Source organism: Dermacentor andersoni, chromosome 2 (genome assembly GCF_023375885.2).
Source record: "Dermacentor andersoni chromosome 2, qqDerAnde1_hic_scaffold, whole genome shotgun sequence".
In the NCBI taxonomy this organism is placed as follows: Eukaryota; Metazoa; Arthropoda; class Arachnida; order Ixodida; family Ixodidae; genus Dermacentor; species Dermacentor andersoni.
This window is the reverse complement of record NC_092815.1, coordinates 90112879-90140699: the sequence shown is the minus strand read 5'-3', so window position 1 is coordinate 90140699 and position 27821 is coordinate 90112879. Positions and strand designations below refer to the sequence as shown.

Below are 27821 nucleotides of genomic sequence, written 5' to 3'. Positions count from 1 at the left end.
AACTTTATGGTAAACAAATGATGTTTGTAATAGTTGGAATGTTAGTTAATTTGTTTTTATAAAAAGAAAGTAACATCAAGAGGATGCACAAGAACAATTTTTCAGTACACTTAAAGGGACACTAAAGTGAAAAATGATTTCTTCTGCATACTTAAACTACCTTTCTACAACACCAAAAACACCACTCTTACAACGATAAGACGTTTGGTAAGCCAGAAAAACCGCAAGAACGAAATACGGGTGGCGACGCCTACTTAAGTTCACGCTCCTGGTGGCTGTGACGTCATGGATATTGATGGCATCTTCTAGGGCCTACTAATTATATATAGTGGTACAGATTGACTACATTGTGCACTAAAGGAACCAAATATTAAATATGGAAAGTTTCGGGAACCTTTACTTAGCCAACGCGTCCCAAATGCGAAAACATACTTTGGAATCCCTGACGTCACGCTGACGTACCGGCGCTGGGGTTTCGGCACGAAATTCAAATACTGATACTTGGACCTTCATTTTCTCATCTAATAATCAAACTATCTTTTTGAAATGTCTGCCTGCAGGGTTCTGAAACAATGCTTCATTAGTCTAAACTGATTTATTGTTTCGCTTTAGTGTCTTTTTAAACACTTCGGGCACACAGCAAGTGTCATCTGCTTGTGTTACAAAGTGCTCCGTCTTTGACGAGAGCTCCGCAGTCAGCGTCGGTTTGTCTTTTCGTGAGCACTATGATTAAACTTTGCTGCATTGTGGACTGCAAACGTAGCGACTGGCAATATGTCAAGCTGCGACATCGTGTCCTTCTGCAAGCAGAACATGACCCAGAACCAGTAAAGACGGAGCTTAGCCCCGATCGCTCGGCGAGCGAGTTGAGGAGGAAAAGTGTGGCTAGGGAGGAGGGTAACTTGTAATCGCTTGTAGCTCCATTAATACGTAACGCTTCACTCAAATTGTGGTGCGAATGTTCTACTTAAGCTGTACCCTATGCGTCTACAAAATTTGTCCGAACTGTTTCAGGGGCCCTTTAATAGCGAACGTCGAAGCAGCTACGCCTGGCGTTTCTGCGGTGATGGCTACGGCTGTCAGCGGATCTGCGTGAGTGCCGGTTCGAGGCGGAGAGATACTCAAAATCGAAGGTGGTGGCTTTGACTAATGCCGTTTCACACCTGCGGTCACGCAAAAAGTCCAGACAATCGGACAGCGAAAGGTTCTTGCGTCCGAAATTTCAGACGTTCTTATACATTGACCCTATGGGATATATGGTGGTGGCGCGAAGCCTTCGGATGTCTGGAAGTCGGTCGTTGACTGTACAATGGCAACTCCTCCAGCCGTCGACATATTGTCAACGACGATTCGTTAAGATTCCTCTCCGTTTTACTCGAGCCAGCTAGCGTTATCACGACCTTCGTTCCCTTTGGATAAAATTACAGCAAATTTTCCCAGATAGAAGCGAAAATTCCACGAGTTTTCCCTGAGTATTTCCAGACTATTCAAAATTCCTGATAATTCTCGGTTTTCCCGGTTGGTAGACACCCTGAGACACCACAGGGGTCTACTTACGCATCTTTCACAATATACGGTCGTGAATGCTCCCTGAAAGGTTTGAAGATTCCTTCAAGTATTATTTCAAGTACCCTGGTGGGAAGTATTCTGCCCACTGAAGAAAAAAAAGGTGCTTGTCTGTCATACTTCAGAAATTACAGAACAATTGGGATACCTTTCTGTGGCTCAAAAAGCAAGCTAAAATTTTTAGAGCACAGCTCTTAAGTGCGGCGAGCGTCGGCGTTGTCTCTTGTTATAATCGAGTGAACGAGCACAGAAGGAGCACAGCAAAGAATGAAAGAGTGAACGCAGAGCAGTGCAGGCAATGAAAAACGTCCATGCAACCACAGCAGCGGTGGTGCCAGCCAAACAGGGGACAGAAAAAGAAAACCAGAAGGCTTGCCTTCTTCGGCGGTAGCGGCGGCGCCGGGCAAGCGGGGGATAGAAAAAACAAACACAAAAAGCTCGCCTTCTTCAGCAACAGCAGTGGCGCTGGCCAATGGGGAAAGAAGAAAAGAACCAGAAAGCCCGCCTTCTCTGCAATTGTTTCCCTGTAAAGATCACGTTTGCATAAGCTACAGTTGCTGGGAAGCAGTGACAGTGTGGGCGGTCTTCACAGCATAGCGCCGTACGTCGCAGCTCTACCAGTCGGTGCACTAATCAGTGTGATGCCTCAATACACCGAGAAATGAAAACATGCACTCAAATATCACATTAGGGAGGCTTGTTTTCGTCAGTGAATTTTTTAAAAATATGCAAGATGTCCAATAATTTGGACGAATGTATAAGAAAGAAAGAAAGGAAGAAAGCTAGATTCCAGTGACTGATTTGATTGACCAGCTGCTCACCTTCCGAAGCTATCACAGGCAAGACAGTCAGCGCCTTGACTAATGAGCAACTCCAGGGTTTCTTGATTGCTGCGCGATAAAAGAGAAACAAAGAAAACATGTAACACCTTTCAAAAGAGTTAAGCACATGCAGAGTTGTGTATACATGTACACACGTGCATACTTTGAAACGCAGCTAGTAGTGTCATGGTGTTAGGAGTAATCTTGAAACTGGATAGCAATTAGGGGCATCTCGATATCAGTAACTTCAAACATGATTAAATTGAAACAGGAGGTGATTGAAAGCCTACAGCAGGAGTGCGGGAGAAGAGATAGGCGACGTCAAAAGCATGGCTCATTTGGTAGGAGCGTGGCCTTAATGCCCTCTTCCCGCAAAAAAGAGTGTAGAAACTGCCTTTGTGCTCGCATGCTGGGAAGGGTGTAAAGAGAGGCGGCAGAGAAGGGTTAGAACAGGATGCCCTGCCCATTCAGTCACCGATGCAGTCACAAAACAGTGAACTACAATTTGTAGGGTGTTTGGAGCCGTTGCATCGTGTTTCTGGGAGCTCCGTGTCCCTCTCCTCCCACGTCATAAAACACTGTTACTCGGCTGTCATCCCGCCCACGGGAACGTTGACAGGCTTCACCCATTGGTTGACATTTTGGTAGAATTCGGGCCCTACTTGCAAGTGCTCCCGGTACGCGCACGCAAGACAGGGGCCAAGGAGACCACATCGGGGTGTCGTAAGGTGCATACGTGTTCCCCTCTGCCAGTGGTAGCCCCCATTGTACACCGCCGGCTGATGGTTACTCCGGCTCGTCGCGGTCCCGGCCTCGACAGGCGCGCGCACTCTTCCGTCGTCTCGATGTCCTGAGGCATCGTCTTCCGATCGTGCCATCATCTGTTCATCTGTTGTTTCTTTCAGTTTCGATTTTCTCTGCAGTGGGCCAAGCAATGGCAGGCGCAGACCGAAGGATAGGCAGCCTCTTACTGCTGGGCTCTTTGTTCTCTCGGTTGCGGTGCGCCGTTAGCGGCCACCGACGACCATTTCGCCATGTATTGTGTCACAATTTAAGATTCGGACTTGTTGTTTAAACTTGTGTTTGCATAAAATCTCAGCCTAATAAATGTTATTTCTTCTTTCCGGAGTGCTTTGCCTAAGCCCTCTCTTTCTCCGCGCGTGGTCTTGCCTTTACCTAGCTGGGGCTGACGGGGCACGTACGTGCGCACTGGAGCGTCGGCGCACAGAGCGGGCCTGAGCAGGTGCGGAAGCGGCGCCCAGTATATGCGTGGTGGCTCGGACTGCTCGAACCCGCGGTGGTTGTCCGGCACGCACAATATCAGAGCATGTGTGCCATGAGTATAGCGATCAGACCACAAACTTTACCACTCTTCACTTGTCGCAGTTTGTCTGCATGGCACAGGAGAGGGGCAATGCAAATCAGAAAGCATGCGTCAGTTGGGGTTCCTTCTATAAAGGAAAGGCTACTACAACACTTGGCAATAGTTCAGCAATGTGTGAATAAATGTAATTCATTCTACGGTAAGGTACACTGGTGCTACATCGCAGCAAACTTGTCCTGCAGAGAACTGATACAGGGCATAGATGCAAAGCTACATTAAAGCATTGCAGCATCAAGATGACACTATGCAACTGACTGCCCAGTGAATAAACACTTCTGTATTCGATGCTATATTTTAATGGCTGTAGCATCACTCAAGGTAGCGGGTTTAATTTTGACTGCCACACTTTCACAACAGCGAAGTGCAAAAACGCTTGTGTACTTAGATTTAGGTGCATGTTAAAGAACCCCAGGTGGTCAAAACTAATTCGAAGTACCGAGCTACAGCATACCAGCAGATTATGGTTCTGGCATGTAAAGCAACATTTAATTTAAGCTTAGCAAAATTGTCGACATGAAACACCGTTTTAGGTAATGACAGAGCTAACCTTCTCGCAAGCTATGATCAATGGCCGGCAACTCCCCAAGCATTCTTGCTATGTGTTGTGTACTACGTGGACAAATATAAGTGGTGCACCCAAGGAAAATATCACCTCACCACTCTCATTACACCAAGCACTCAATAACTTAAAACATTCACCATTAACATCACCGCCAATTATGTCGATCAATGCAAACACTACAGAAAGCTTTGGCTGCACAGGTTCCCATAGCGCGTGGGGTCTGCATACCCTATTTATTCGAATCTAGGTCGATATCTTTTTTCAAATGATCATATACCAAATTCTAAGGTCGGCTTGGATTCAACGATATTAAAAATATGTGCCAGTTTTAAATTGAAAATGATAAATATGGCGCATAGCTACCGCCATCAAGAAAAGTCAGTATCGCAGCTGCTACTAGCTGCGCCAGTAGCCAACTGAAATACATGAGCAACGTCACCGTTTTGACCTGTGTCGTATCGGCAAGGAGGAAGGAAAAAGATGGGAAGGAGCACACCGCAATGCAATTAAAGCGTGCACTGAATAAAAACTACTGGCATAGCTACTGGGAGCCAAACGTCCCAGCAAATCTCGATTCTTGCGCCATGATCTTGACGCAAGAGGTGACATGTTAGGCCGCCACTGTGCCTTCATGGAGCATTCACTTGCCAAGGCTAGCTGCGCGACACAATGCTCCCTCCTATATTTTTCCTTCCTCCATGCGTGTTGGCATGCGCCATGGCGTTACTGTAATGGCACCAAACAGGCGATGCCATTATAGTGCTGCTTTCAAATGAAAAGTTGTGCTAGCCGCAGAGGCATCGTCAAACATTCAAGATGGGCAGGACTTCAGCATCGATGAGAAAAACATCTGTCGTTGGAGGGAGCAACGGGAGACGATAGCAATAAGGAAGTTTGCGATGAGTTTAGCAGCGATGATGACGTAGAGAAGCTTGGCATGTTCATATTGAATAAATGCTGTTTTCATTTTGTGAACGCTGTCCTGATTTTTTTGTTTTACTTACATAAGAGGAATTTTTTTTTTTTTGCCCCCGGACGTTCCGGGGTCAGCTTAGAATCAGGGCCAGCCTAGATTTGAGTAAATGCGGTAATTTTTTTCTTTCTCATTTAGGACGGTGTCAGTGACATATCAATGTGGTCACAATGTATTAATTGTGACTTTGAGCAAGATGTTCAGCAATATTGAGCAGGCGTGGTATGCCCATGCAACTGCACCCTCAAAAAAGCCAGCAATATGATCATAGCTTTTCAGTGAGACTGCAACTTAATAAGGATGCTCGCTTCATGCTCACGTGACTGATGGTTCAGCGTAAATGCCACTTCACTCATTGGTGTCTGCTAAAGATGTAACAATTGCACTCTAACACAGTTCAGTTTTGGTTTTCCAAGTGAATTTGTCCATGATTCATTATAACGCAGTAAGTATCAGCATCAGCTTTTTGGATGTCTAGAAGCGGTTATGCTCAGATGACTGGCTTCAAATATTGCATTAGGACCAATCATCTTGACTCTGTGCCATACCTGTTGTATTGGCACAGTATCAGCAACACCGTTGTGCATAGACACCGACGTGTTCAATCCCAATACAGTCACCGACTGATCTTTTGGACTCAAAAAATTCGGACATGCTCGATTATTCGGTCTGCTTCGCGGCACTGCCATTCTCCCCATAGACCATAATGTATAACAACTGCCGAAAGTTCGGACACCTTGCAACCTCTCGTCTGATTTTTCGGACACTCCTTGAGCCAACTCGATCGAGAGCACCATGCACCGACTCTGACCAGTGCATGGTTCGACTTGCTGAACGGCATTTTTGTTTTGAACGGAGCCTCCTTGCTGCCCCACGAAGTGGCGCTACTGCTAATCCTCGCTCATCATCATCGCTTCTGCCTTGTTCGTAGCTACAGCAGTTTCAGTCTCAGCTTAGTAAGCCATGTCAAGACAATCCAGAAGCTGATTTGTTTGTTTCTTTGTGCACGGCGCTGCGAGTAGGCCACGTTTTTCGTTTTTGCGACTGGTATCGGCATGGCGGCGTGGTGATGTTTGCTTTGTGTCCTGTGTCGAGGTTGCGGTGATGGAACGTGGCATACGGAAACATAGCGTCAAGTGTCTAATGGCACTGACAGTGCCCGCGCAAACTGCGCTGGGGAATGGCAAGCGGGTGCCGGGAGGCCTAGGATTTGTCGCCTTCCGATGAGCTCCCTACTGATGCCGATAATGTTCTGCCGAGACCTGCGCAGTGGTTGCATTGCGATTCCGGACACCGTCCCATTTGACAGTTTCACAGGTGCTGATACTGCTATACTGACATGCGCAGAACTCGACGACGGCGAGATCATTCCTCAGGTTTCTGCTACGCCGCCGGACGATGACTTCGAGTCGAAAGATGACGCACCATGTGCTACACTGCTGTCGCATGCGGAGCGTGTACAAGCAGTGACTGTGCTTTCAGCCGCCTATAGTGACCGTACAACCCTCTCCGAGATTCAGGCTTATCTCATTGCGCCTAAACGGAACAGCGTGCAACGGCGCATTCACGATTTCTTCAAGCCTACTGCCGAGCCCGAATAAGTGCATGGAAATGAAGAATTTCCTTTTTTTTTTTCTTAATCTGCTTTTTCGGACACCTGTTGATTCGGACATTTCCGCAGTCCCCGTCAGGTCCGAATAAACGGTCAGCGACTGTAGACACAAAAGTGACTGAAAACATTACTGGCGGCATTTTGGAAAGGCTTCATGTGTTCTATGTGCGGTCAGTGGGCTTCTATTTTCAGAATTTCACTTATCTTGAAACTCTGCTAATCTAGTCTGTCTTTTACAGCTTTGAGTTAACGGGGGTCTACTGTACTTTGACATTAAATTATTTAAAATCCATTGGTTGAATAGCTTCATTGATTTGCACCGAACTGCAACTTTGGCTGCTGATGCCTATCCAGCGGGAGTGTCGGGTGGCATGCTGTTGCAGGAAGCTTGCCCTTGATGTGTTTGTACCCACAGACGAATACATTGGTATGTGGCGCAAGATGATGCGCACAGGCTGCACTCATGGCAGCACGCGTGAGGCGGCGTTTGGCAGGCAACTACTGTGAATGCATATAGCAAATATTTGTAAGTGTACACACTATTAGTAACGGCAAAAACTTGCATGCGGACAATGTTCTGAACTAATGAACTTGTGGAAAACTATTTAAGCTAACAGTGTCGAGTGTCAAGGTCCCATGTGCTATGAAGGAATGCGAAACACATTCGCAACTTGGATTGATTTTTTTCATGGTGCTGGAGTTGTAAAAAAACAACAAATTAATTTTACCATTGAAATTCATTCTTCCGGACAGCCTGATAATGCAGACATCTTTACAACCCCATTCGTGTCCGAAAAAATGAGTGTGTGACTGTATTTACTCCCCACACACAAACTGAACAGCCAAAGAGTGCACACATTCATTGCAAACTGCGCACCACTGACAAGCGGCCCAAGAAAAAGGCTCCTCTGTCGCCTAGGCAACCTCTGCGCACCCATTAAGCCAGCCACTGCTGTTTCATTTTACTTTTGCTTTTTTCCCACTCCGTTCCTTGTTTGTTTGCTCACTCCGCATTATTTCCTCCTCCGCATCCCTGTTGTTGCTCTCAACTTGGCTGGAATGCCTCTTTGAGAAGTGTGTTCATGGCCTGGCTTGTCTGCGGGATTTTCCGACGACCACATTATAACCAGCTCTTCATCTTGCACGGCTGCATTATAAGCGGTATGCGCATACACCGAGTACCATAGGAAGTTAAACGGGAGTCAGTAAGAACCGCATAATATCTGGTCCTGCATTATAAGCGGTTACGTTACAAGTAGTCTTAGCTGTACTTCCAAATTTTGTGAAATGCGAGAGAAGAATCGTTTAGAGCACTGTGCATCTTAAAGTGACTGGTTGAGAGCGTGAGAGTCAGATTTTTTTATTTTATTTACAACATACAACACCCTAGGCCACGAAAACGTCAGAAAAAGTGAATGCATGCCTTGTACTGCCCCCAAGGGCTCAAATAGCTGCAGGCACATCCAAAATAGCTCTGAAGGCCTGCTAGTGCACTTATACTGTGTATTGGTGCACTGGCATTATGCAACACTGGCATTATGCAACACTTGACTCTTGGAGTTCTGTGCGTGCTTCGAAGACATCGACGAGGGTGACAAAGATGAGGTTGGTGCCATTACTGACAGCATCGAATTCTTTTAATGAAAGCCCAGCACCGAACAGCAGGAAGCTTAGCAGTGAACGTCAAAGCAGCTAGGCATAGCGTTGCTGCGGTAGTGGCTACAGCTTCCAGCACATCGACATGCGAGAGCGCTGGTTCGAGGCTGCGAATAAAAATTGCAGCATTTTGAACCCGCGGTCATGGCCAAAAGTTGGGAAAATTGGACGGTGAAGGTTTCAGCATCTGAAGTTTCAGACATTTATATACATTGGCTATATGGGGTACGTGGCAGTACGACGAGGGCGTCCGAAACTGCCACCACCCCTAGGGAGTCTGAAAAAACTAAATGTCGACTCTATATGAAGATGTTTGCATTTCAGGCTGCATGCAGATTCATTATTTTAATACTTAAAAAATGTTTTCTTTCCTTGGTAGAGCTTACTATGGTTTCACTGCTGCAGCAAGGTGTTATTTTTCTCTTCCAAACATAGAGAAATATTTGATTCAACACTTCAAGATGTATTTCGAAACATTTGTATCGCCTTCGATTTGAACATTTCACTATTTGGGCATACATCAGTAATGTTGTTACTCACCCGCCATACGCAGCAAAATGTAAAGCGGTTCGCCCCTGGTCGTCTCTAGCATCAATCTTTGCACCAGCATGGAGAAGCTTGCGGCAGCAGTCGGTGTATCCACCCAAGGCAGCCATGTGCAGTGGTGTCATTCCCGAGCAGCCATGACTGCAAAAGATGGAGTAATGAATCTTACACCCCTTCCCAAGGAAGTGGACAGAAGAATAACATTCTGCAGCAATAGAAAGCTATAGGGATTAATCAAGTTTATGACTTTCCAGGTGGACAAACTTTAGCATTTACACATTTGGCATTCATAGCACATTTAGCATTTACAGCAGACTCCCTTTAAGACTAACTTGAAGGGACCACGAACATTTTTTTTTTGTCTAACCAGAAGTTTGTCTTATCAGAAGAATAATTGGCAACATGACCAGGTGCATCTAAATATCTCGCTTCAAAACGGTAAATGAAGTAGACTTAAAAGGGGGGAAAATGACAAAAACATTCATTAGCTGAACTTAATACAAAACTGTTTTCAAGTGGTAGTCTTGCTTGGTTTCATCCAGTCCGTGACGAATGTTTGGTGCTTCTGTGCAAATCGTCAAGCAGTGACAAACATCTCACCTAATGAAATTAAAAATCTTTCTGTGCCTTCATGCTGCTGGAAAAAGTTCACTACAGAGTTAAAGCAGGCATCTGCTGCCTCACAAGTCATCGGTGCAGGCTCCGAGTTAGTGAAACTACGTAGGAGAGCGCTGAGCGCCTGGCAAGGCAATGTAACCTAGAGGAAAGTCTAGGTGACGGTGAGCAAAGTGGGGAAGAAGAAATGAGGCGAAGTGTCGCGGAGCCGTGCTGGGTTGACCACTTTTGCAATATGGACGTACTGCGTTTCTCTTGCGATAACATCGTCCTCGTGTGCCGTACGCTGTGTGTGTGAGTGAAAGTGTGTGACGGTGAGCCGACGATGACGGCTCAATCTTGCGTGCTCAAAGGAGGAAAGGGGGAGGGAAGTGTGTCATCTTACGTTGTGTGCATGGCACCGGGGAGGGAGGGGGTGTTGCACTTCGGCCGCGCAGGGTCGCGCAGGCTTTATCTTGAACGCGACCTCTTTGGAGGCACAGTCTAGATGGGCTGATGGCTCGTAGCTTTGCGCGCACTGTGCTCTCACTGCTCAGTTTGCGTTGAAGCGATAAGATAGCGCGAAGGTCACTTCGCTCGCTGCCGCCGCTGCGAATCCTCACGCCAGCATTTTGACAGCGAGCATCTGTGGTCATCGAGTGTGATGTGTTTATGTTTGCCTGTGCGCGCTGACACCACGCTTGTTAATTTATTTAGTAAGCGAATGTTTACATGGGGATCTTCTACTCTGGCGGCTGCTACGTATGACGCAGCCGCACGAGCCCTGTCTTGAATATCATTTGCAATGCGGACAGTTTAGCCGCACCGAGGGCCGAGTTTTGTAGGCGCTATAGCACCCATACGCTTGAACATCACCTGCATTCACGCAGTGAAACGTCACTGTCTCTTTGTTTCCTCCTCTTGTTTTTGCCTCAGTCCATGGGCGATGTGTGCCGCAGGCCTCCAGTAGAATGCCTTGATGCGCGTGCCACCAGATGTGGCACATCGAGGCACCCTAGTCTCCAGGATCTGTAGCGGTGGCGATCATTCTAAACATTCATCTTAAGCATAGTTTCCTACAATATACTAGAGGGAACTCTGGTGCTGCAGTCGTTGTTGACCCATCATGGGAACAATGGGAAGTACACGGATTTGTTTCATCTTCATGCTTGTGGATTCAAATGTTCTTGTGGGTTTGTTTATTACGCTTTATATGCTTTCATTTTCATAAATTTCAGAGCAATCTATACTCTTCAAGGTGCAGAAGGCGCTGCGAACACACACAATGGCTACTAATTGCGACGATCGAGCTTGTCGAGTTGGCTAAATCGAAATGCATCAAGCGTGTCAAGGCACTGGCATGCCCTCTATAAATTCATAAGGGCCTTTCACATTGCTTGTCGATGCATGCATCAATGGCGTAATGGTTTCCTTATCGTACTTCTGTGCTAGAGGTCCTGTCTTCAAATCCTGCCATCAGACAATTTTAATAATGTTTACTTATTTATTATTACACAGTGCATTGTTGAAAATGACGAGTTTACAAAGTCATAAAGCCGTTTGAAGCCAGAAGGACAAAGCTTAGGCAAATCCATGTACTTCCCATAATTCCCATGCTGGGTCAACCACTCTCATAGCAGCTCCTGTAGATATTAGTGCCAGAGTTCCCTCTAGAAATTATTGTATGAAACTCTATGATCTCAAAATCGCAAAAAAAAATCACTTTTCTCAAAACATTATGTTTGGATTCTACAGTGTCTGATGCATTATCTCAGAAAATTTCATGCAACTTGGACCAATATTTTAGTCGTAATGGCATTTTATATCGAGTCAGTGAGCTGTGTTTTTACTGATAAACACGCAAAGAAGGGCCTTCTTCCGGGACGCCGTGAGGGTACCGGGCCGACGCCAGGTGGTGTAGAGTCGTAGGCACGGGATGGTAGGCAATGGTGTGTGGCGAGGAGAGAGAAAATGGAAGGCGTGTGTGCGCGATCGGTATGCGGGGGGCGCATGACAACGAAGTGAATGAGTGAAGTAATCGGTGGAGCAAGCCAATGCGGCGGGATGAAACGCAGACTGTGTATGTGTGTGCATGCGCTGAGGATTTCCCGAAATAAAGAATGTATTTTAGTACTTGACAACGCGCAGTTGCCGTTTTGAGTTTCCGAGCACAGCCATTTTGGCCTTGTTTGAAAGAGCGACTCTTGTTTAGTTTTTGCGCCACCTCTATTCTGTGTGCAGAATGGCTATGAAGAAAAAGCCCATGAAAGAGTTGACCAGATGCGCAATTCCATTCGTCGACTAAGCCATGCGACTGTAAGCACTCCATGCCATTAGCAGATTTTTGCTGTCATCGTGCCGGGCAGCTCGGGTGTGTGTAACACGGAATGAAAATTCAGCGAACAGAAGAAGAAATGAGTGGTGTTAAACTTTAAAAAGTGCAGTAGTTTTGGATTCCAAGGCGGCCACGCGAGACGGTCTCGCAGAAGCATGGGTCGGCGCACGCGCGGCACGGCATGTCCATCCCGCTCGCTGTCCCGAATCCAAGAGAGAGCGCCTTGTCTTCCCCGCACCTAAGTAACCCCGCAGCGGCGCGACACTCGCGCCATCTCTCGCACCGCGCTTGTACCACTCCGACCGCCGCGGGCGCCAGGCCACGCGAGCCGTGCGGGAAAACAACATATCAGGGGATGCGTGAGAGTCGCGCATCCCCACAAAGTATGAAGGCGACTCAAGAAAAACTGCAGGACTTTACTTCAATGCTGGCTACCAAGCAAGAATCGTATTTTCTCGCTCACGCTTACACCGCTGCGGCTGGCTCGGGTGAGGTGCAGATGGGATTCATCATGCTAAGCCGCGCTTCTATATATGCTCTGCTCTCTTGTGTAAAACTTAAGTTGCGGTGCGGCAGTGGATAAAGGCGAACGTGACTGCAGTCTCGCCACAGATATCTCATGTGGAATCTGCGGCATTGGCGCGGAGTTCGCCGCAAGTGAGCGGTGGCCAAACATGCACCCCGTTCCGCACGAACAATCTCGCTGTGCACAAAATGTGGAGCACAGGTAATTGGCAAATGACATCAAATAATTTTTTTTTGCGATTAAAGATATTACGCTTGTGCACGATCTGCGTTGATGCTACGTCAACCAAACGTGCAACCTATTTCTCGTCGACAATCTCTGCTGCTTGCGAAATGCAGAGTAGAGGTAATCGGCGAACGAAAAGCTTTTTTTTCTTTTCCAATAATAAACGTTTCACACTGCGGCGTGCATACTGGGGTATGTGCCAGGGGCATGCTAGTCTGTTACAACAGGTGGCATGTACATACTTCAATATATTCCTGAATAAATCAAGTTCTCTGCGCTTTCTCAATATTCTAGACTAACTTTTCGCTCAGCCTACTTGCTTCTGGCAACAATATTTCAAGATTTAGGTCAGTTACAGCTGTAATCTTTTTATATGAAGCTAAATGCACAATGGTTGAAGTTTGTTTTTGTTCCATAGTAGCCATACTGTGAAGAAGAAGAAGAAGAAGAAGAAGAAGAAGAAGAAGAGGTGGCGGCGGCAGTAGCAGCAGCAGCAGCAGTGGGAAAGTCGAAGGAAAAGGCAAAGAAAGCTTTGCTTTAAAACAGCACAAAACATAGAAACATGCTGTGGGGCAGGTAACTGACTACTAGAGCCTGTCCATAGTCATCCCTCACCGTGGTGACTGAAAACCAGCATCATCTGACTGCAGCACAGGGTTGTCGACTTAATGAAAGTTCGCTATGACATTATTTTCACACTGTGAGGTGGTAACAGGTATCGAATGTATAGGCAACAGAAACACATGTAGATCATGAAATGTTAAAGAAAAATTCAACATCCCCTCGACTGTAGCATGAAGGTAAAAAGAAAGCCCACTTAGTGTAGCTTCATTCTAGAGTTAGGTCGATAACAAGTTTGCCTTTCATAAACCATCCTCAACCTTGCAGGCTTCCACTGAACTGATTTGCCACCAAGAAATGTCATCTGTATCTGTGAGGCAGCATTTTCAATGTTGCACAATAGTGAAAAAGCATTACCGGAAGTTATCTTTCTAGAAAATCGGTGAAAAAAAAAAGGGGGGAAGTGCACCGTACGTGTCACAGGCAGCTCCAGCCAGCAGCAGTCCCCCGAGCAACAGGTCGTGTCCATGACGAGCAGCAACGTGCAGCGCAGTGCAACCCTGCACGTCATGGGCATCAACATGAGCACCAGCTTCCAGAAGAGTCTGGGCACGGCTGCAGCGACCATGAATTGCTGCCATGTGCAATGGGGTACGGCCATCCTGGCTGGGGCAGTTCACTACAGCACCTCGATGACGCAGGAGAACCTCTAGGCAGCCTGCCCCATGTGTTGAAGCTGCCGCATAGTGAAGCGGTGTCTGCGTGCACAAATGTGACAGGCACAGGAAAAACATTCTTAAACTGTGTAGCAGTAATTAAAAACTTACAATTCACGACCCAGGTTACTTAGGACTATGGTAGTGAGAGAAATAATTCTTGATTCCCGATGGGGTGCTTTCACAAGATCTGAGCGCACACAGCCAGCCCAGTTAAATATATTGAGGTGTCAGTGCCATAAGGTTTCAATGTGATTTAAACATATCAAGGGCAGAGTGCAGTGGACCAAACCAATGGCTAATCTTGTAAACAACACAGTCACAGCCTTTATTTTTGCATCTACAGCAGCTGACTTACATCCTTACGTAATTTATTAGTTATGGTGAAGCACATCTCTATTGTGTTTTCCTCACAACATGAAAGTGACATCGACCACAAGCAGTGTTCAAATAAAGGGCTTCCCTGCTCCACTATACGAAGTGAAGAATTAGCATGTAACTGTGTATAATTCGGAATACTGTTCCATGCAGTTTTGATTCCATAACTGGCAACATGAAGCGAATGGGAGCTCTTGCATTTACATGTTACCTGCATTTGAGATACTGGTGCCACCGAGGCTCTGACACAAAGATTTGAACTACATCATATTTATATACCAGCTGTGCAGTGACTGCAAATAGCATTTTAGTGTAACTGCATAACTGTGGTGGATATTTATTTTTCCTGTTCGGATATAAATTTAAGTGGACAATACCTGCTACATGATGCCCAAGAGTGGCAATTGTCTCACCACAATATACATCAACAAGAAACTGTAAAAGAAGTGGAATGGTGTCCAGTCATGAAATTCGACATCAAGCTCACCTGGCCACGGCAGTTGACAGCAGAAATGTGGGCGCCAGCAGCAAGTAGTTCATCAGCGATGTCCTCCTTGCCATTGAGACATGCCACATGCAAGGGACTGTTCCCACAGCCGTTCGGTGCATCCACGTCAGCACCAAGGGTCAGCAGCTGACGCAAAGCACTGAGACGCCCGTTGGCTGCCGCACAGTGCAGTGGAGTATAGTACTGCCAAGCAAGAACGTGAGCAGAAGTTATGCTGGGTGCTGGGCAACTTTTACCAATTACAACACACAATGTTCAAGACTCAAACAAACATGGTAAACTATCCTTCCCTTTATGACATCGTACTCATCATCATTATCTTAGTTAGGCCTACCCCAGAACAAGGGCCTCTTCCAGATATGGCCTCTTCCACTTGCACATAACTGCATGCTGTGCCTACAAACCTAATGCTGCAGTGTCATCTAATCCTCTGATGCCCTCAAGTGCATTTTCCTTCCTCTTTACATCTGTTCATTTCTTTGGAAGAAATCACTTATCAATATACACATTATACTGCTGCCTTCCTGGCAGCAGTGTGGAGAAAATGACATGCACTACGCAGACCAATAAAGAAGTGAACCCTTTCAGGGTCAATGACGTAAATATACAGCGCCGCGAACAAGTATAAAATGGTCGATGCTGTATGTTTATGGTGCCGTCTGTCAACTTAAAAAGTGCGTCAATTTCCTAACTATTTCTTGCCTGGCATATGATGCCACTATGTGGGAATACAGGGAATTTTTTTTTTCTTACACCATTGTTGCATGGTTTATTTGCTCCGGTGTGTCTGTATACCACTGCTCGCACATGGGCACGCGCTCGGGCCGGCGGTGGTTAGTTTGGGTACTGTTCTTGCGCTCACAAAGCTAATGGTTATCTTGTTACTAATCGCTCAAAGGGTGATCACCTGTTACTCGCTGGTTTATTGCTCACAAGGGTGCGCATACGAAGGATGCCGCTTCGCATGTATTTCCTTTCTTTTTTTTTTTGGAGACTCGCAAAAACTAATTGCCTCTGGTTGGCGATAAGATGAAGATTAGCAGAAGTTTGTTGCACATTTTGCTTTTTTGACGGGCACACAACCACACAGTTTCCTTGAATGCGCTCACCTACGCAGTTCGATTACGCTATGGACATAAATATTAGTGTAAGAGCAGGAACACTGGAGACCTGCGAAATATTCTTGTGTGCACATTTTCTAAGCCTTGAACTATGTGCATAACAATGCATCAAATTTTTAACTCTTAAGTTTATTTCCTTTTTTTTATTGTTGTTATGCATGAATAAACAGTACATATATATTAATGCAAAATATTTTTTCTCACTTTACGGTCACCCTAAAAAAATTATGGTAAATTCCTTTTTTGAAATAGGTCCCTCTGAAGGATTTAAATCTGCAATGAAAAATATCGACCCTGAATGGGTTACACACCTAATCTGTCTAATCAAAGAGCAGTTTTGTGACTGCAGGTACACAAAACACAATAAAATGTAAATGTAGTCTGTGAGACTGTCCACATGCTACTCCCTTGCTTCTGCATTAAAACTAGAGGTGTGTAAATACCAAATAGTAGATTTTTAATCAAATATTGAGTCATATCAAGAAAGCTGAATATCAAATAGAATATCAAATACCAGAAAATTTTTCACAAAATTTAATGCTTACAAATTATGGGCAAGAAAATACGGTGCTGCATACGCTCGCAAGTTTCCTAACATTGCATAGTAAGAGTGTTGTAAGCTGTCAGTAACTTAGGTACATGGAAATCAAGACATACAGTACAGTCTACTCTTATTAAAGGGAACGCCAAATTAATATGGCAGCACTGATTACAGCTGTTCTAGTATCTTAAGGTGAAAATATTTTTTTATCAATAAAATTTCTGTTGAATAGAATAACTTTTTCCCTACTGAAACTAATGAATTAGTGATATTCTGTTGTAATGAATACCAATTAGTTCCTCAGTTTAATAGAGGACCTGCGTTCTGCGGCCATTATTCTATTTATTGCATAGAAAGCTTTTCTTTCCAGTTTTTCTCCAAAATACAGAATAGCTAAACCACCTGCACTGCAGCTGGGTTATCATAAGGCCAATCTGCCCAACAGGCAAAAGGTCTGCACATCACTCCGCATGTAGCCAGTGTTGACGTTAAAGAGCAGGTGCTATCCACACCGTTTCATTGTCAGGTTCACTGTGATTTGCCACCTGTCAAAGAATCTGAAACCTGCAGGGTAACATCATGCTCACGCAATACTCACTACCCTCCCCCCGCCCTTCCTGTTTCCTCCTCGTCCTCGTTAATCGCTGTCTCTCATTTTCGTTTGTGAGGCAGTTGTTGGCTTAGCGAGTGTCGTATGGCTGCTGCAAAAAGGTCTGTGCCGATTTGGCCCCAAACAGTAACTTTAATCGCCAACACTGAATGAAGCACCACCGATCAAGCCTAATGAATGAAGCAAAGTGGCTGTGACGAAAATTCACCACTGGCCGATGCAGTAACGTCTGCAAACCATTGCGAAATGCTTGTCACTAATATGTTGATACAGATGGCTCATCAGTGACCAACGGCGATTGAAGCGACATGTGAACTTTTTCGCAGCGTATCCAACACAATCTGCATGCCTATCTGCGGCTAATCGGCCCCATCTTCGTACTTTACGAAACACTCGGTACTGCGCGGGTACCAAAATATACCAAAAAATTTAATAGTATATATATATTCGATAAATTGAATTGTTCAAATGTTCACTATCAGATTCAATTCAGTGATATTTGAGTATTTGTACACCTCCAATTAAAGCCCTTAGTGCCCTGCACAAGTGAGGCATGAGCCAATGATTGGAAGCAAGACTAGGAAGCTGCTGATGAGCCATGGGCCTGCCACGATGCTAAACACGAGTCAAACACGTCTAAGCAAGAGTCCAAGCACGAGTCACGGGACATGCACGCCAGTTTCAGCTAGCGCAGTAGTGGGTCTCCTTGTTTATATAAAAGCAATGCTACTGAAGCAGGCACCAGCAGAGGTGCTGAGCTGACCACTATGTGCAGGCATTCCAGGGCCTCAAGTCAATTTAGAGTGCAGTCAGAAGTGTGCTCTAAAAGCAGCAAAATGAGCTTTTTGAAGGCAATTTATATATTTAAAGAGAGTCCAAATTTGTGAATCTTCAGTTTACAGCAAGTAGCACACAGCACTTTGCAAATGTAAAAAAAGAATGTGGGTTCCTAGTGGTTACTTCAGCGTTCTTGTAACACTACAATGACACTAAAGGTTAGTGCAGCAAGAGACGAATGTAGCACACAAAAATAACCAGTCATGAAATGTAACTTGGCATGGGCTTCGTACTATTATGTGCACATGTAGAAGTCATGGATCATGTGCACTACAGCATCAACTTCGCTGTCAATGCTTTACATTAAATCTTCTGTATGATATCACCCTTTTGCATACATGACTGCATTTATCTGCAAAGCCACGTGAGTAAAAACATACCATAGCCGAGTGTTTCTCCTCTTTTATCCCCTCTCATGAATGCTGTGTGCATGTGCATACAAATTGCAAGGACTTCATTACATACTGAATTTACGTGTGTAAAGCCACTCTTTTAATGCAACCACTGGCAACTGAAATGACCACATTTACAGTTGCGGACAGATTTTTCGAACATGAACAATGCTGTGAAAATGTCAGATTAATCTGGCAGTCCAAAAAAAAGTGAATTGCAATGATAAAAACATTTTTGTTTTGTTTTTTATAGCGCCAGGAGAGCAGAAATTTCCTTCATGGACATTTGCTTAGCATTTTGCCTCACTAAAATAAAGTCTACCTAAAGTTTCGTGATGGCCTAGGATGTGGGTGCATTTCGTGTTCACTCATCACACAGTTCTATGTGCACTGAAAGTCGTCATGAAGTGCCAATATTGCATATGCGACCTTGACTCCGCGATAGGGTCAGTTTAGGCTGTTTTGCCCAAATCAGTTAGGAGCTTTTTTGGCTTTATGCCTGCATGCAAGCTTATATCGTTCCGTCCAGTAAGCACACACATGAACTTGGTAGGTGCTCCCAGTATCTGCGGCTGATCGTATGCAAACCCAAGCTCCGCTTCACGCATGTGGCTGTCATTTCAGCCTGTGCACATTATCTCATGCCTGATCACCAATGCGGTCTACTGCTACAGTTGATTCTGGTTACAAAGGACTCTGATAATGCAACCAAAGACGTACGTTTTATTTGAAGTCCGTAATATCCAAAACGCTTCACTTCCTAAACTTTCATCACTATGTCTAACAACTTTAGTGCAAAGAGTGAGCGACGAACATCCAAAGTAACAAACAAACAAAAAGGTCACAGTTTTGCCTGAACGGCGAAGCATTGATTACGGTAGCAAATTAAGCAAGTGCAGCAGCAACAATGAGCAAATTGACCTTCATGCTGTTACTTGTTTCAATGCAAACTAATCGTCAAAAACCCAGCACGTACGAGGCTACTGGCACTGGGTGCACTTTGTCTACATAGTAGATCACTTTTAAGGCCCGCGCGGGCACGCACTGTGTTCACATCGCAGACCACTTTCAAGATACAGCGCCCACACAGATGCATACTTTGTCTACATCGCACGTCGCTTTCAAGATACGGCGGCCACGCCGTAAGCAGAAGCTGCCAGAGTAACCCCCCGTTCCCCCTGCCTCGCGTGCGAACGATGACGCATTTCTGCCCCACCTTTTTCCCTTGTGTGCACAATATTGAGCTGCAATCGTCAGCTGCCCCTCGCAAGTCAGTTGTCAGCCCGTGTCGACAAGGCAAAAGTACGTTTGTTAACGCAATATCGTTAAGGGCCCCGTGTTGCAGAAAGTGTGGTCTTGGCATCCGGCGTCGGACGGTGTTTCAGCGAAAAGAATTTCGAACCACGCATACCCAACCACACAGGCCCTCCATGTGGCACAAGGAAGTTTTGCTGAACCAATTGAATTTCTCAAGGTAAACTACGCACAAAGTCGTAAAGCACGACTTATACATAACCAACCTATAGACATGATAGCATTGGATTGTAATTTGAATATACGAGAAAACAATTCTGTTACACGAAAACTAAAAAGAAAAGAAAAAGAAAAACAAGCTTTTTTTCCAGTGTTTCTACCATTCATAGAGCGGCCATGGCCTCCCAGATTTGCGCACACAAATCTCAACAGCTCCAGATGGTGCTCGCCTCCGCTGCATCGTGGCCCATGCAAGAGGTTGTGTCTCTACCAGAAAGCTCGTTTTCGTGCATAGTGTTCGCCCCCAGTGTTTGAAACTATGGGGTTTAAAGCGCCAAAATCCGCCAGCGTTTCCCAGTAAACATTACGGTTACATAAACTGCAGTTGCCGGGAAGCGTGAGGAGCAGTCAAGGATCTTTGAATAATATCGTCTTCCACATTTAAAGGCAAAGCTTAAGCGTCTTCCAAATTTTTAAACACTCCATTTTGAAAAAATTGCCGCTAATTTTGTCCGATGTAGCCAATAGTCCTTTGTAACGTGGCTTGTCAAAAGCGAATTTCATTATATTAATAAAATAGGCAGAAGAAACTAAGGCTGAAATATGGCCCGTTATATCCGAAAGTCTGTTGTACGCGGGTCCATTGTAACAAGCGTCGACTGTACAAATATCATAACGGCAAACTTTCTGCAACAACCCGCAGTCCATTGCGCCTACTGGCTAGGCACTAACCAGCACAGACATGCTGCTTCATCATCGATGACGACCAATCTTATAGTTTGGTGCAAAGGGCGGAATAGGTGGTGTAAAAAACTCGACCTCTATGACGTGTTTCTGGCTCCCACAATCACTTCTGCTGCATGAAACCAGTGAAAGCATAACCTTCGAGATCTGCGCCTGTTATACAGAGGGCGCCACCACCAGTGAATGGATGTGGACACCACTTATACGGCGATAATAATGCCATCGTTGGCAGGACAACTAGTGCCATCTAGTACCGGCTTGCTGAGATTAACTAGCACACAATCAGGTGCGTTACATTTAGTGAAACGTTTTTTTTAAATCAAATTTTCACTCCAAAAAGGGGGGGGGGGGGGTTGGGCCTTACATGAGTAAATACGGTACATATCATAGCATAAAAGTGGTTTAGTAAACAACAGAAAAGGTTGCATGAATTGATTGTTTCATGTCCCAGAGAAAAACTGAGGCTAAGAGAGATGCCATATTGAAGGGCTCTGGATTAATTCGGACTGCCTGTTGTTCTTTAAAATGCATCTAAATCTAAATACAAAAGTGACTTTACTGAATAACTGATAGTGATTAAAATGATGTTCAATGATCTGTTTGGGTACATACGTCCTTGTCTCGCACGTTGACATCGGCTCCATGGCTGACCAGAAGAGAGATAACTTCCGTGTGGCCCATGTAGGCAGCCCAGTGGATGGCTCGGCGATCACGCTTGTCAAAGAAGTTGCATGTGGCGTTGTTCTGCAGTAGAAGTTCCACCATCTGGAGAGGTACACAAAATGCAAATGTAGAAACAGTCCTCTCAAGCATGCCGAATGGCCAGCTTATGGAACTTGGGCGATTAGCTTGTTATAATACTGTTCTGTAGCAATATGTCACCTCATCAATGACAATCATGATCGATGCTTTACCTTTACTTACCGTATTTACACGATAGTAAGTCCACTCAAATGTAAGTCGACCCCCCCATATCGTGTGAAAGGGGAAAAAAAAGAAAAAAAGGAGAGCATAACTGAGGGTGCATTTGATAACGAAAATTTATTAGTAGCTGACATGGTCACTGGACTACTCATCTTCACTAGTGCTGTCATCGTCATTGCTGCTACGGTCCCACAGCGTGTCATCATCCTGTGAAATTTCAAATTTTGCAAACGACCACAGCACGACATCTTGTGGAACGGCAGCCCATGCCGAATGCACCCAACCACACGCAGCCGTCAGGGAGGCTCTTTTGACAGGTCCGGTTGGCGTAATTTCGCGGTCTTCTGCCGCCAGCCACTCGTTGTACTCACGGCAGAGCAGGTCCTTAAAAGGTGAAGATCCGGGCTTGTTTCACGACCATGTCGCACTTCACTGGCAGGGACCGATCGTGCATTTCAGCGATGTACGCCGCAAGCTTAGCCTACAGCTCCGGAAAGCGTCCAGACTTCGGCACGTGGGAAATTTTTCACTTGCCATCACAGGTGAAAATTTCGCTTCGCTGCAGTCGCCACTCACGCACCACCCGTTCAGAAACATCGAACTTGTGGCCCGCTGCGCAGTGATTTGTTTCTTTAGCGTAAAGGATGGCAGCCCTCTTGAACACTGCTGTGAACGAGTGCCAATTGATTAATGGGTCTGGAGCACTCGTGACGACTGAGGAAGCATAGAAGTAGCACGTAGCTGGCAGTCAAGTGGAACGCGTCAAACCAATGCCTTTCGTCAAACTATAGAGAAAGCTAAGCGCAACTGGCAAAGAGAAACCCGCGAGCGGTGTCTGCTCTTCCATGAACTCCAGGTGCTCCTCGCAAGCGCCGCCGTTCTGAGGGTGCCGCCGCGAATGGAACAGCGGCGCTTCCATCAACTCTCAAAAATGTTGAAAAACCCTTCCGAAAAGCGAACAAACACGCAGGATAGCGAAAAGCTACGGGTAGGGCTATAGAGCAAACATAAAATTTTAACTACGTTGTCACTCCTGTTGGTCTCGCTTTTTTGGCGGTGCCATGTTTTGGTTTCGATTGTAAGCCGACTCCCCATACTTCAGATTTTCAATCTTTAAAAAAGTGGTCGACTTACAATCGTGTAAGTACGGTATGTGGTCGGGAAATGAGAAAAGTTGTACTTTGATTCCTAGCCCAGGGCTATAATCTATCTTGCAATTCATTGGCAGCACAGCCAAGGCTACGAGCTTTGTTATGGCACCCTGGACTGCATGCTAAAATGTAGTCTCAATTATAAACCCGCGTGCACCACCTGTTTGTCGTAGGGTCCATTATATATGCGTGATATAGTACCACGAATCATTGTAACCAAGGTTATTACTTTTTTGTCTTTTTTGTACTAGATATTGTGGGAACAGCGCGATCCCTCAGTCCACATCAGCAGGCCCCAGTCCTGGCTGGCCACGCCCAAGAGCACCCAGCCGAGCCTCAAATCACCGCTCACGTGTCACTTTGTCCTCCGTTTCTTCCAGGGGACCGCACCGTCTCTACATTGGCGCCCATAACATGGGGGCCTGGTTGCATTCCGGGATGAACTATGATTGTGGGGAAGCAGGGCAGTGCCCTGTACCACGACCAGTAGCGACGCCTGCCTGGCCTGGTGCGTGACAATCTACGCAGTGCGAGCTGCAGCTCTGGCGTTCGCTGAGGACCGTCTCTGCCGGCTTCTCCTCTGTCACCGTCATTGGGGCTGGCATAGGACATGTAGGACATGTGGCTGGAGAGGTCTCCTACGCACTGCTGAAGCTCCCGGCCTGACCATTGGAGAATGGACCTGTCGGCACGGTGACTGCATCAATGAGATGCAGCACTGCGTCAACGCGACAAGTTGTTGAAGCACGAAGATCACGTGTGGCTCCAAATCTGGCAGCGCGGCCGCGTCCAGCAACTCGGAGAGGCCGGAGAGCGACAAACACTGGACAGCTGATGGTAAGCGAGCAGCCAAGGCACGTGAAGGCAAGCTGTCAAAGAAAACGGCTCGGAAGAACCGCTCGATGGGCAGCGAAGCCGAGAACAAGAGTGGCACATTGTCCTCGTCCGAGCCTGAGGAGGGCCAAGTCTTGGACTCTGGCGGCTGTTCCTCGGCGCCGGCCGGCGGCAGCGAAGACAACGATGACGATTCTACAGAAGAGGAGTTCAACGACAGCTACGACGAGAACCTCATGGGTGCTCGAGGTCAGTTGCCAACGGTAGTGGAAACAGCACCGTTCGGGCGATGATCGTCATCATCTACGATCTTCCACTCCTGTTGAATGCGTGGTGCGGCACTGTGCAGTCTCTGTGCAATGGAATGGCAGCGAGTGAGCAGCTGCTACTTCCGGCGACCTGCTGCATGTACTCATCAGAACGAGGTCGAGGAGGAAGACTGGACCAGGTGTGCCTCCAGGAATGGTTTAGGGCCTTCTGGTTCCTGCAAGATTTCAACAACTTAGAGGCTTGACCACCTGGTCTGCCGCATCTGCACGAAGCATACGTGTGAGAAGCCAGCCAGGTTTAGGGCCTTCGGCATCCTGGAAGACCTCAATTACTCCGACGTTGCCTGCTCCGTCGGGCCTCATTCTGTGCAGCAGTCTGCAAGGTTTGCCCGCCACTAGGGGTGTGGTACCATCACGGCAAGCCGCCGTGGGCCAGTGCCATCATCGCCTTTGCAGAGGGAGGGGCAGTATGGGAACTCTGGCATCGGAGCCAGCAGCAAAGAAGTGGAGGACAAAGTGAAATGTGAGCGTGAGCGGTTTTTCGAGGCTCGGCTGGGCGCTCTTGGGCACGGCTGGCCAGGACTGGGGCCTGCTGGCGTGGACTGTGGGACCGCGCCATTCCCACAATATGCAGTCTTTATTTTTAATCTCACAAAGGTAGTCCCTCAGTTAGGCATCACATTCAGCTATGAATTTGGTATAAGTAGCAGGCTTTACTGAACAGGAGAGTAATATTTGCACACAGTATTAGAGAAATTATTCACACATTAGAATTCATCGAAGTAACAGTTCAATGCATGCACTCATTTATAGAGCCACAGGTGAATCTGAGGATCTGCTTTGTGCGAGACAGAATGCTTGCACACTGCAAAGTGCAATAGTGCGAGGTGAGCTCTATATTGTCACTTAGGGTCGTGACACAGGCTTGTTAGTATGCTATCTTCGAATACTAGCGCAGCACTATTATGACCGAGCACACTCAAACTATAGTTTATGCATATTTCATGTCCTCATTTTCTTGCCTTTGATTAATATTTCAGGTGTGCATTGTAGAGTTCAGATAGCATTCGTTGATTAAGAATTTTCTTATACACGAGTACTATGTTGATATAACGAAGTTGAAGGGGGAGCCAAAATTACTTGGCTACATATATGCATTATTGCCCTTTACTATAATATATACCCAAAGGTGTGCACAACTTTAAACATGCAAAGAATAAGACAGCTCCACAGCCACGTATGCATTAAAATTTTGAAACAACAAAAGAATCTCAGGCATGTGCGACTTACGACTTTTTAGCACCTGACGCAACAGCTTTTACAATTGCTTCCTTATGTTCTAATGTGACAATCTTTTGCTTCCCTTTTCCACTTAGCTTGTTAGCTTGTTTATACAGCAGAATCTCGGTGATATGATCATGCCTCATATGAATTTTGGTACGATACGAATTTTTTCAGAAGTCCTGGCTGTAGTTCATTAGCTTACAATGTGCTAAATTTGAATGTTGCGAACAGCTTTTCGTGCTGCGGTGGATAATACGAATAATCGAGCCACCACACACCGATGCGCTGGTTGCATTCCTGTTGCTCGGGTGACGTACATCACCCTGCCTCGACTCCGTACTTACGCATGCTGCTTTGTACAGTGTCATGCAACTTGTCGGCCATCTTCAAGCACTTCGCTACTTTAAAAGGAGCTGGTAATCGCACATGATCGAGTCTTGCCACACCAGCATGTTCGGTGGCGTTCGCTTCCATAGGTAGCCACATCGCTGTACTCTACACCTTCCATCGCCTTCGGCGCCCAATCACAATTGTGCTCTACAACCAGTGATGGGACTTCTTTGTACCATTCAGAAGTGAAGGACGTGGCATTGAATACGGTCAATCAGTTCATTCAGAAGGAGGTTGAAGCAACTATGATACTGTCCCCCTCCCCCCAGAAGAAAATTTTCATAGGGCCTCTACAGATACAAAGGTCAGCCCACAAATGCTTTACAGGCAAGAAGGTGAACTGCTGCATGGCAGTAAAACGAATGCAAAGTGATTGCTAATTAGATGTCATCAGCTGGAGCTCTTCACTGCCAATAAATTGTGAGAAATTACTGCTGGGATCCACAACAAGGACAAATGAAACCACACCTACATGGATTTGTTTGCGAGACTGTTTGACAGACTAGAAGAGGAACTTATACTAAAACTTAATTCTACAAAAGAAAGCGTTGTGCAAGACTTATGCACTTACCGGTGTGTGCCCATTATAGGCAGCATGATGAAGGCTGGTGCGTCCAGCACGGTCTGAGATGTTGACATTATTCTGCAGAGGAATGATCAGCTCAGCACATGACACTGCATTATTTGCAGCTGCCACATGTAGTGGAGTCTGCCAAAATTTGTCCCGTGCATTCACGTCTGCCTGGTGTCGTAGTAACACTTCCACAGTTTTCTGCAAGACAAAAAGAATATAATAGAAAGACTGCATGACCTATTTCTTACCTCCTGTAAATCAACATTCAGGGTTTTCACGACTGCAGCACTGGCCTTCGCATTATTTATGCTTGTAGACAACGAAACACTGACAGCACACTAAACAACAACTCATCCCTTTTATGTTACACCACTTATGTCAACATATCATTTTATGTTACAAAAGAAGGAAATAAAAATAAAATCAATATTAATCAAACCCATGAATTCACAAATGGCTCTCTAAAGCTAGGCAACATACATGCAGAATTGCACAGGGATAAAGTGAAGTTCTGCTTAAACTACACGATTTTCACACATAAGGCAAGCCTGGTATCAATGCATGTCATGTAATGGCACTCTTATTTTTCTTGTTAAGAGTTCATTTTGGTTTACCACACATACACAGTTAAACCTCGATATAACTAACTTCAATATAATGAAATTCTCAATATAATGAAGTATTTAAGTTTTCATAACATCTTGTCCATAGAACACCATGCATTTAGAACTTCAATGTGACGAAGCGTGTTTTTATGCGATTTCAATATAACAAAATGTCACTGCCGGTGAAAAAATATAAATATGAAGACAATAAATGGAAACTTTGGCGGACTCAGATGGTCAAATGATTGAATTACAAGCAGCTGCTTGCAAACGCACCTCTCAAATTGCGCGCTGCGCCATAAGAGCGGCCGCCATTTTGGCGGTCATGGGCCCTATAACATCATGACCCTTATAACGTAAAACTATTCCAATACTTTTTTATTCCAATCTCTTGACGTCAAATTTGCATAACCACTGACGCAAGCATCGGGCGGTGACCCACAGGGTTGTTTGAACAGACCAATCAAACGCTCTCTTCATTTATAGGAGGTCACTTTTGTTTGCTTTAAAAGCAAATAACATCGCGTACACTGAGTGGCTCGTCTTATCTAATTGGCTGACAAAAGGCAAGGGGCACGCTCAAGTGGACAGGTATTTGATGGGGCCGAGCCAGTGCACTGAAAATCGATAACCGGATGAAGAGGGTGGTGCCGGCGTCTGCGATTGGTCCGCTTTCCCTTACTTAGCTTGCGGTGGCTGGTCGTAAATTGTGGCAGCATGCAACGAAAGGTTAAGAATGATGCTAAAACGGATTCTCAGCAAAGAGTTGGCACAGCAAGGTATAAACGTGCTGAAAATGCTCAATAACGTTACACGACCATGCAAAACGTTTTGTTGTAGGCAAATAAACCTAGGTGCGAGTAACCAGTGCCTGAGCGATCGGCTGCAGCCATCTTTTATTCCTTTCGGAACCGGGCAGCTTGCGGCTATTCAGAAATAAAATCAGTTTTGCTCGGCATATTAATGCATCTTTAACGAGCACATGTCACTTTGACGCAGTAAGTTTTCGTGGTTTTGTGATGTCGCATGGCCGACAGGTGAAGCGGGTGCAGCCCTAAAGCTTTTGACCAATAGACGAGTTCTAATAGCGAAAAGGCGTCAAATCAGCA

At 45.8% G+C, this 27821-nt stretch overlaps 1 protein-coding gene across 4 annotated transcripts in view; it reads right to left on the bottom strand.

The window, feature by feature from the left end:
• The window catches only part of LOC126541645 (uncharacterized), a 129466-nt gene that overhangs the window by 86301 nt on the left and 15344 nt on the right, over positions 1-27821 (bottom strand). For all 4 annotated transcript variants that reach the window (XM_055076807.2, XM_050188502.3, XM_055076805.2 and 1 more), the window contains 6 exons: positions 26105-26305; positions 21294-21446; positions 14943-15146; positions 13836-14119; positions 9115-9261; positions 2388-2456 (listed from right to left, as the gene is read on the bottom strand). In XM_055076807.2, the coding sequence (XP_054932782.1) occupies positions 2388-2456; positions 9115-9261; positions 13836-14119; positions 14943-15146; positions 21294-21446; positions 26105-26305 (1058 nt within the window). The remainder of the gene's footprint in view (positions 1-2387; positions 2457-9114; positions 9262-13835; positions 14120-14942; positions 15147-21293; positions 21447-26104; positions 26306-27821) is intronic.